The 9,610-nt window shown below is 60.8% G+C and overlaps 6 protein-coding genes across 6 annotated transcripts; 3 read left to right on the top strand and 3 right to left on the bottom strand.

Annotated features, from left to right (window-relative positions):
- Positions 1-173: 173 nt before the first annotated feature.
- OT_ostta13g02490 (P-loop containing nucleoside triphosphate hydrolase) lies at positions 174-1,478 on the top strand (the record flags this gene model as incomplete). Its single annotated transcript, XM_022982749.1, has 1 exon — positions 174-1,478. The coding sequence occupies one exon, from the start codon at positions 174-176 to the stop codon at positions 1,476-1,478; it is 1,305 nt and encodes a 434-aa protein (XP_022840242.1).
- Positions 1,479-1,620: 142 nt separating this feature from the next.
- Positions 1,621-4,278, bottom strand: OT_ostta13g02500 (Peptidase M1, alanyl aminopeptidase; the record flags this gene model as incomplete). The annotated part of the gene is made up of 1 exon (XM_003082684.2): positions 1,621-4,278. One exon carries the CDS (start codon positions 4,276-4,278, stop codon positions 1,621-1,623), a length of 2,658 nt encoding a protein of 885 aa, XP_003082732.2.
- Positions 4,279-4,603: 325 nt separating this feature from the next.
- OT_ostta13g02510 (unnamed product) lies at positions 4,604-5,776 on the bottom strand (the record flags this gene model as incomplete). Its single annotated transcript, XM_003082685.1, has 1 exon — positions 4,604-5,776. One exon carries the CDS (start codon positions 5,774-5,776, stop codon positions 4,604-4,606), a length of 1,173 nt encoding a protein of 390 aa, XP_003082733.1.
- A 210-nt stretch (positions 5,777-5,986) lies between these two features.
- OT_ostta13g02520 (Helicase, C-terminal) lies at positions 5,987-7,408 on the top strand (the record flags this gene model as incomplete). Its single annotated transcript, XM_022982750.1, has 1 exon — positions 5,987-7,408. The coding sequence occupies one exon, from the start codon at positions 5,987-5,989 to the stop codon at positions 7,406-7,408; it is 1,422 nt and encodes a 473-aa protein (XP_022840243.1).
- A 103-nt stretch (positions 7,409-7,511) lies between these two features.
- Positions 7,512-8,198, top strand: OT_ostta13g02530 (Protein-tyrosine phosphatase-like, PTPLA; the record flags this gene model as incomplete). The annotated part of the gene is made up of 1 exon (XM_003082686.2): positions 7,512-8,198. The coding sequence occupies one exon, from the start codon at positions 7,512-7,514 to the stop codon at positions 8,196-8,198; it is 687 nt and encodes a 228-aa protein (XP_003082734.2).
- A 92-nt stretch (positions 8,199-8,290) lies between these two features.
- OT_ostta13g02540 (unnamed product) lies at positions 8,291-9,385 on the bottom strand (the record flags this gene model as incomplete). Its single annotated transcript, XM_003082687.1, has 1 exon — positions 8,291-9,385. The coding sequence occupies one exon, from the start codon at positions 9,383-9,385 to the stop codon at positions 8,291-8,293; it is 1,095 nt and encodes a 364-aa protein (XP_003082735.1).
- Between the last annotated feature and the right edge of the window lie 225 nt (positions 9,386-9,610).

Genomic DNA, 9,610 nt, shown 5'->3' on the forward strand with positions numbered 1-9,610 from the left:
CGCCCGTCGACGCCCGTCGATGGATGTCGATGATTGTCAAAAGGTATCGAAAGGCGCGCATCGAAAGGCGACGAAAGGCGTCGAAAGGCGCGCGTCGTGCCTTTCGACGCCTTTGGCGTGACACCGTCGACGCCTGTCGAGCGCATCGACGCATCGGCACGCGCGCGCGCGCGATGTCGACCCGTCGCGCCGTCACCGGGGCGGTCTCGACCGTCGCGCGCGCCCGCGCGTCGATCGCGCGCGTCGTTCGCGGCGCGCGAACGACGGGCGACGGGGATTCGACCGATGCGCGCGCCGCCAGTCGATGGCGCCGAGGTGAACTCTCGCGCGCGGATGTGAACCCGTACGGGAGCCGCGCGCGGGGGCGGGTGATCGCGCGGGCGATCGAACGCGTCGAACGCGTCGCCGCGGCGACCGCGCGGCGCGCGGGGGGGCGGACGACGCGGGAAGACGCGATCGAGGGCGACGACGTCGACGCGACGGGAGACGCGAGGCGCGGCGCGAGGCGCGATGGATGTTTTCTCGAGCGGTGCGCGCGCGTGGCGCTGGTGGGGGCGCCGAACGCGGGGAAGAGCGCGTTGGCGAACGCGCTGGTGGGTGATACGGTGAGCGCGGTGAGTCGAAAGACGAACACGACGAGACGACGGGCGATCGGGTGTCGAACGGTGGGCGACGCGCAAGTCGTGATCGTGGACGCCCCAGGGGTGGTCGGGCGAGAGCACTACAGGAACGCGGCGCACGGGAGAAAGGTGGAGCACGCGTTCGAGACGGCGGCGGAGTGCGACGCGCTCGCCCTCGTTGTGGACGCGAGACGACAGCTCGAGCGGAGGGACACGAGGATATTGGACATCGTGCGTCGAGTGCGCGAGGCGATGGATGAGATTAGAGAGGACAAGGGTGCGGACGCGCGCGCGGTGTTGGTGCTGAACAAGGTGGACGACGTGCCGAAGGAACTCAGGGCGGGTCTGGTGAAGATGGTCGACGATTTCCAAAAGGCTGGGGGCGAGGGGTTCAAGTTTGATCGTGTTTTTCCGGTGAGCGCGCTCACGGGGGCCGGGACGCGAGCTTTGCTCGAATATCTCTTAGACACCGCTCCGGAGGCACCGTGGGAGTTTGACCCGATGAAATCGAGCGACATGACTGACGCGCAGCGCGCGTTGGAAATCGTTCGGGAGAGCGTGTACAACCGACTCAACGCCGAGATACCGTACGAAGTCGACATCGCGCACGTCTCTTGGGAGGATTTCAGAAACGGCGACGTACGCATAGAGCAGAACGTACTGGTCGATACCGCGTCACAGCGTAAAATTGTCGTCGGGAAATCGGGAGAGGTCATCGGGCAAATCGGCATCAGCGCCAGAGTACTCCTCGAGCACGTGCTTCGTCGAAAAGTGCATCTCATCTTGAACGTGCGTCTCAAGAAGAAGAAGAAGAATTACCGCATGTCCGACGACATCATATACGCGGAGAACTATTAGGGAACTAGATTTTTTAGTGCGCAGAAAATAGTATGTTGATTTTGATCGTTTGCTTTGTGGTGTGGATTAAAACTAAAACGTTTTTGGGTCGTCGTCGGTTCCGGTACCGGTACCGTTTGGGAAAGAATTCGTTGCGGCGAGATTAAGCCTCCAAAGACTTGGACACGATTTCGAACACGTTCTCGCTGAGTCCCTTCTTAGCGCGGATGCGCTCGAGCTGAGCGCGCATGGCACTCGAGCGAGACGGTTCGTACTTCTTCCATCTCGTGAACGCGCTCACCATGCGAGATGCAACTTGGCCGTTCAAGTCATCGAGTTTGATGACGACGTCGGCGAGGAATTCGTAGCCGGATCCGTCTGCGGCGTGGAAGTTCACGGACGACGCACAGAAGCCACCGATGAGGGAGTATACTTTGTTCGGGTTCTTGATGTCGAACGCCGGTCCTTCCATGAGCGCCTTGACGTTGGCGATGTTGTTCGGGAGGTTTGACATGGCTTGAAGGCCAAGCCACTTGTTCATCACGAGCGGATCCTTGTTCCACTCTTCGTAGAACTCGGCGAAAGCCTTGATGCGTTCGTCGCACTCTTTGTCGCTCAGCGAGTTGAGAGCGGCGATCTTGTCCGTCATGTTGTCGGCGGACGCGAAGCGCTCGTACGTCATCGCCGCGATCGCCGCGTCGTCCAAGTAGGACAAGTAGCCAATGCACGTGTTCTTGAGCGATCGAGCGGCGCGATCGGCGGGCTCGTTGGAGTACTTCTCGGCACTGTTAGCCTTCATCGTGGCTTCGAGATCGGCGCGAAGCTCGGTAGCGAGCGTCTTCATGACAAACGTGCGTGCCTCGTGGATCTTCGCGGGATCCACCGTTCCCTCGTCGAGCATGTCGCTGAGCTCACCCGCAGACGGAACCATCATCGCGCGCGCGATGAAAGCCTTGTCGGCGTTCGGCTCCTTGGCTCCAGCGATGATCGCACGCATTGCGGTCGTAATGGCGGCGTCCATCTTGTACTGACCGTCACCTTTGATCAAGTCCAGCAAGAGCGTGCGAAGAAGCGTCTGGCCGGCTTCCCAGCGGTTGAACGCGTCAGAGTCGTTCGCCATCAGGAAAACGAGATCGTCCTGCGTCAGGTTGGTTGTCAGCCGCACGGGGGCGCTGAAGTTACGTAAGATGCTCGGCACGGGCTTGGCCTCGACACCGGTGAACGTGTACGTCGCCTCGGCCTTGTCGAATCTGAGCACCGTCGTCGTGCCAACAGACTTGCCGTCGAGTGTGAGCTCCATGTCCTTCCCGTCCGGACCGACGAGACCGACGGCGACGGGGCACATCACCGGGATCTTCGTATCTTGACCCGGTGTCTTGGGGACGACTTGCGTCAAGCTGAGAGTGAACGTCTTCGCATCGGCGTCGTACGAGCCGTTAGCAGTGACGCGCGGCGTGCCCGCTTGCGAGTACCACGGCTTGAACGTGGACAAATCCGCGCCGTTGGCGTCGCTCATAGCGGCGAAGAAATCTTCCGTCGTCACAGCCTGGCCGTCATGTCGCTGAAAGTACAGGTCCATGCCCTTGCGGAAGCCATCCTTACCGAGAAGCGTCTCGTACATGCGCACGACTTCGGCGCCCTTCTCGTAAACCGTCACCGTGTAAAAGTTGTCCATCTTGATGTAAGACTCCGGGCGAATCGGGTGCGCCATCGGGCCGGCATCTTGCGCAAATTGCGCGGTGCGAAGCCGAGAGACGTCACCGATGCGCTTGACCCCGCGCGAGTTCATGTCCGCGCTGAACTCTTGATCGCGATACACGGTCAACCCCTCCTTGAGAGACAGTTGGAACCAGTCCCGGCACGTCACGCGGTTGCCGGTGTAGTTGTGGAAGTACTCGTGCGCGACCACGCCCTCGATTGCTGCGTAATCCGCATCTGTCGCACTCTGCGGCGTCGCGAGCACGAGACGAGAGTTGAAGATGTTCAGCGACTTGTTCTCCATCGCGCCCATGTTGAAGTCGTCCACGGCGACGATGTTGAACAGGTCCAAGTCGTACTCCAACCCAAACGTCTCCTCGTCCCACTTCATCGACTTGATCAAGCTCGTCATCGCGTGCGCGCACTTGTCGATATTGTGCTTCTCAGTGAAGATTCTCAGCGTCACGTCCTTGCCCGACATCGTCTTAAACTTGTCCTCAATCATCCCCAGGTTACCGGCGACGAGCGCGAACAAGTAGCACGGCTTGACCCATGGATCCTCCCAAACCGTGAAGTGCCTTCCACCCTCGAGCTCGCCGCTGTCGATCAGGTTTCCATTCGATAGCAACACCGGATACTTTGCCTTATCCGCCTCGATTCTCGTCGTGAACGTCGACATACAATCCGGTCGATCCTGGTAAAAAGTAATCCTTCGGAACCCCTCCGCCTCGCACTGCGTGCAAAAGTTCCCGCTCGACTTGTACAACCCCTCCAACGCCGTGTTCTCCTGCGGCTCGATCGTCGTCGTGATCGACAACTCAAACGGTTCGTTCGGAAGATCTTTCAAAGTCAAACCTTTCGATCCTCTCTCGTATCGCTCGTGCGCCGACCCGTTCACCGTCACGCCGTCCAACTTGACCGACTCATCCCCGTGCAGGAACAACTCCCCCGTCGACCCGCTCGCGGGCACCGCGGAGATGATGCTTCGCACCGTCGTCCCCTGCTCCCTCAAATCGAACGCCAGCTCAACCTTGGCGAAGGAATGACTCGGTGGTTTGTAATCTCTCAGAAAGATCTCCTTCGGGACATCCTTCGTGGTCTCTTGCGGCGTTTGTGTCGTCATCGCGCGCGTGTGGGTTCGAGGGCGAACGGCCGACGGTCTTCCCGATGGCTTGCGTCGATCGGCGCGAGCGACGACGCCGAGGGCGCGGGTGGCGACGCGGGAGACGCGACGCATGTGAATGACGTCAGTGGATTGTTACTTTTTCGTCAAAAATGCCAAGTTACGGGCGCGCGACCCGTCGCGGCGCGCGGGGAACGGGTTCTGGGTGATTTCAGATCGCTCACGACGCGCGGATCATGAAAGCGCGGTCGCGATTGTTCGAGGCTGTCTTTTCGTGCGCTATCGATGGGTCTAGAGCGATGTATGTTACATGTATTCGGGACGCTCACACGAGCGGAGCGGTCTCATCTTCGGCGGAAGTCGTTCGACGGCGGCGACGACGAGCGGCGACGTAACCGATGAGGGTGACGACGGAGGCGACGGCGACGGCGATGATGGTGACATCGGTATTGTGCGCGCCGCGCGCCGCGTCGACGGCATCTTGACGCTCGGCGCTGACGCTCGTCCCGGTGCGCGCCGCGCCCGTTGAGGAGAGATCGTACTGGCACTTTGACATGAACGGCTCGCTCACGGCGCTCAGGGTCGTACTCAGATCCTCGTAGGAGCTCTCGTGAGTCCCAAAAGGGCTGTGGTCTTCCTTGGCATCGGCGTAATATCCTGGGAGATATGTCTCCTTGTAGACGCCCGCGAAATGGCATGCCTGCGCGCCTCGAATCGACGCCTCTTTGAGCGATTCGCACGGCGTGTTGATTGCGCACGCGTCTACCTCATTCATCGCGCCCACGGCTTTATACTTTTTTAGCAGACCCGAGTGCACGAAGGCGCCCTGCTCGTACGTCGAACCGGCGAAATTTCCAGTCGACGTCCAGTGACCGTCCTGACCCCTGGACCACGCCTCGACCGGGTACGTCTTCGTCCAAGCAGTCATAATCTCCCGCCCTCTCGTCGTATTCGCGCATCCCCAGAACCCAGCGTTGAACTCGGAGCCCCAATACTCGTCCGGCGGCGTCATCGACGGGTCTCGCGAGTAGAAGAAATCCTTCCCGTCGAAGAGCTCCTCCGCGATCTCGCTAACGCTCCGAACCGTCGTCTCACACCGCGCACCCGCACACACCGACCGCGAATCGTGAAACGTCGCGTCCGAATCCACCCAAATCACCCTCGCGCACTTCAACGCCGCGTCCTCCAGCGCGCGTTTCGCCGCGAACACCTTCGCCCAATACGGCGGGTACGCGTCCAACGCCGTCGCCCCCCCGTCCCCACCGCGCGTCCCGCTCGCGTTCGACGACCCATCACCGTCGCCGACGTACGCGCACGACGCATCGCGCGCGCACAGCTCGCGCACGCGCGCCGTGAGCGCGAGCATCCCATCGTTCGCGTCGTCGCCGTCCTCCGCGCGCGTGTCGCGCTGCACCACGCACGTTCGACCGCGCGCGCCGCCGTCGCCGCCGTCGCGCGCGCGCCGCGCGTCCACGCCGCGCGCGCGCGCTCGAGTCATCGCCGCGCGCGTCGCCTCGCGCGCCCGCGCCGTGGTCTCGCGCGTCGACGACGATGGGTGTTCGACGGTGCGTGGGTGTTCGCGACGTCCGGTGCTCGACCGGTGCTCGACCGGTGCTCGACCGGTGCTCGACCAATGCGCACCTTTCGACGCCTTTCGAATTCGATCGGTGCGAGACGGGACGCGGAATTCATCGGCGCGCGCGCGGCGATGTCGACCACGCGCGACGATTACGAGCGCTCGAGGGCGGGACGAGACGCGCGACGGGTCGAACTCGCGATGTCCACGGTGCGCGATGCCGACGTCGAGGAGGTGCGCGAGGGGTTCGCGTTTGAGAAGAATTTTTACGTCGAGCACCCGGCGACGGCGCGTCGGTCGCTCGCGGAGAACGAGGGGACGATGAAGCGCATGGAGATCCGAGTGACGCGAGGTGGCGTCGACGCGCCGAAGTGCGTGTTGACTTTTACCGAGGCGTCTTTTCCGTCGTACGTGACGGAGGATCTGTTGCGAGAGAAGTTTGAGGCTCCGAGCGCGGCGCAGTCGCTCGCGTGGCCGAGCGCGCTGAGCGGACGGGACGTCGTCGCGGTGGCGGAGACCGGGTCGGGGAAGACGCTCGCGTACGTACTGCCGGCGATCGTGCACGTGAACGCGCAACCGGTTTTGGCGCCGGGGGAAGGGCCGATCGCGCTCGTGTTGGCGCCGACGCGAGAGTTGGCGTGTCAAATCGAGCTCGAGGTGGCGAAATACGCCGCGTCGAGTCAACTGAAGCACGCGTGCGTGTACGGGGGAGCGCCCAAAGGGCCGCAGGTGAAGGCTCTAAAATCGGGCGAGTGTGAGATTTGTGTCGCCACACCGGGACGGTTGATTGATTTCTTAGAGAGGGGCGTGACAAATCTCAGGAGAACGACATTCGTCGTCTTAGACGAGGCTGATCGCATGTTAGACATGGGCTTCGAACCTCAAATTCGTAGGATAGTGTCTCAGACGAGACCCGATAGACAGACTCTTTTGTTCACCGCGACGTGGCCGGTCGAGGTGAGAGAGATAGCGCGAACACTTGTTCGCAACAATCCGGTGGAATTTCGAGTCAGCGGCGCCGGTGATAGTTTGTTAGCGTCCAAAAATGTTGAGCAAATCGTCCACGTAATGAACGGCGATGAAGAGGACAAATATGAAAAGCTCATCGAGACACTTGAGCGAGAGATGGACGGCGAACGGTTGCTCGTGTTCGTGGAGACCAAGGCCTCGGTGGACGCGCTCACGCGCAAGCTTCGAGTCGGCGGTTGGCCCGCATTAGGATTACACGGCGACAAGGAGCAAAAAGAGCGCGACTGGGTTCTCAGCGAGTTTAAAAGCGGCTCTTCTCCGATCATGATCGCTACCGACGTCGCCTCACGCGGTCTTGACGTTGAGGGTGTGAAGCTCGTTGTGAACTACGATTTCCCGAACCGCGGCGGCGTGGAGGAGTACGTCCACAGAATCGGTAGGACCGGCAGAGCAGGGCGACTCGGCAAATCCGTAACGTTTTTCACCATTCGCGACGGGCGACACGCGAGAGGTTTGGTGGACGTCTTACGCTCCAGCGGCCAACGCGTCCCGGACGCGCTCGCAAACGCCGCCGCCGATTCGTAGTATGACTTCACTTCTCGCCGCCCGTGGTGGTCGAGCGCGAATCACCGCTCGGTAATAGCACGCACACAAACACGTCTAGTAACGTTCACGAAGCGCGAACGAGATGTCCTTCGCCAAGCTTTATCTCGCGACGTACAACGCGTCGCTGATCGCGGGTTGGCTCTCCGTCCTCGTCTTCGGTTTCTCCGCCCTGCGCGCCACCGGCGCCGCGTCCGTGTACGACGCGATCGAGAAACCCTTGGTATGGTCCCAGACCGCGGCCGTGCTCGAGATCGTCCACGCTGCGATCGGTCTCGCTCGCTCTCCCGTAGTCGTCACCGCGATGCAGGTGAGCTCGCGTTTGATGGTCGTCTGGGGGGTGTTAATTCTCGCCCCGGAGTCCAGAACGGCTAAGATGGGTGTCGTCGGGCCGTTGGAATTAGGCGTTCCGAGCCTGATCCTGGCCTGGGGCGTCACCGAGGTGATAAGGTATTCTTTTTATTTTTTCAAGGTTGCGACGAAGGACGGTGAAGTCCCGCGAGCGATTGTTTGGTGTCGATACACGCTCTTCATCGTGTTGTATCCGCTCGGCGTAAGCTCGGAACTTTTCTTGGCGAAGAGTGGGTTCGCACAGTTGGTTAAGACGAACCCGTTGGCGTTGGAGATGCCGAATAAGTTAAACATTGCGTTTCACTTTCCGACGTTTATGGTGTTGTTCTTCCTCGGCTACGTCCCGGGTTTCCCCATGCTGTACGGGTACATGCTCGACGCCAGGAAGAAGGTGCTCGGGACGAAGAGTAAGAGAGATTAGAGGGGATTTACGTTGTAATGATGGATCAAAGTCTTGGCGTTCGATGAGCTATGGATATTATCAAACAGGAGCGGACGCTCCTCGACTATAGTTTACATGAAGAGCGGCACGCGCTCCTCGAGTTGTTTCGCCGACGCCGTGTTCGCGTTCGATCGCAAAAACTTGACCAATCCGTAGAAAACGACCATGACGAGCGTCATGAACGCGTTCAGGTAGAAAATCGTCTGCTTGCGCAAAAAATTGGTCCAGCCGTATGACCAGTCGCCCTGAAGACACAGGACGTTGTAGTGGTTCATGATGAAGAACGCTGAGCAGTAAAAGATTGGCTGCGACATGTAGCACTTTGGAAACACCAATCGTCCGACCGAAGCCTCGAAGAGCATCAAAACTACCGTACCGATGTATCCGAGCATGTACTGCGGCTCGAGGTAACACAGTCGCGAGTCGGGACTTGTCAACGTCGACCACTCCCCTCGAGCGCTTGATGGCACGCACTGCGGCGAAAAGATCGCCTCAAAGATCACCGTGATGGTGAATACCACGCTCATCGTGAACGCAACCGTGTACAAGGCCATGACCCAGTGACCCAAGGTGTTGCACCGCCCGCTGTGCCCGAGGTATCGATCGAGCGTCCCCGGCGTCGAGCACATCGCCAGCACGCTCGCGCTCGTCGCCAGCAAGAAGAACGCCGTCACCGCGTACAAGGTCCAATCGTGCAAGTTCAAAAATTCTGACATGTTCAGCGCGTACGTCCCCGTGCCTTCGTTCTTTGTAATCGGCGAGCTCCCGAATCGCCCCACGTACGCCCCGCACGCGCACAGCGCGCACAGTCTGTACATCAACAAGAACATCCCGCTCTTCCCGAACGACTCCGCGGTGACGCTCCTCGCCGTCGCCCCACCGGCGTACGCCAACCCTCCGTTCATGCGATAGTACTGTAAATTATCCCCGGCGAACCCGAACCACATGAAGCACGAGCACGCGCAAAACGTCGCCCAAAAGTACCTCAACGGGTCGTGTTTCCAATCCACGTACTCGTTCGCGTCGTTCAGCAGCTGCTTCATCGCCGTCGCGTTCGCCATCGCCGCGTCGTACACCACGTTCGCCATCTCACCCACGAGCACCGACGTCGCCGTCTCCGCCGTGTTCGCGCCCAGGTTGGGTGTTGCGCTCGCGAGCGTCGCCATGTCCCCCTCTCCGCGTCGTCGACGCCCCGTGCGCGCGCGTGCGCGGTGCGTACACCCCGAACGACGTCTTCGCGGTCGTTCGCGAGCGTTCGAGCGCCGATCGACCGCGCGCGCGCGTCGATGTGCCGATCATCGCGTCGACGCACGGGTTTAGTGTTGCGTTCGCCCGCCCCAGGCCTCACACGACGACATGCTCGCGCTCGACCGCCTCGTTCGCGCCTCCGT

This window comes from Ostreococcus tauri (assembly GCF_000214015.3).
Source record: "Ostreococcus tauri WGS project CAID00000000 data, contig chromosome 13, whole genome shotgun sequence".
In the NCBI taxonomy this organism is placed as follows: Eukaryota; Viridiplantae; Chlorophyta; class Mamiellophyceae; order Mamiellales; family Bathycoccaceae; genus Ostreococcus; species Ostreococcus tauri.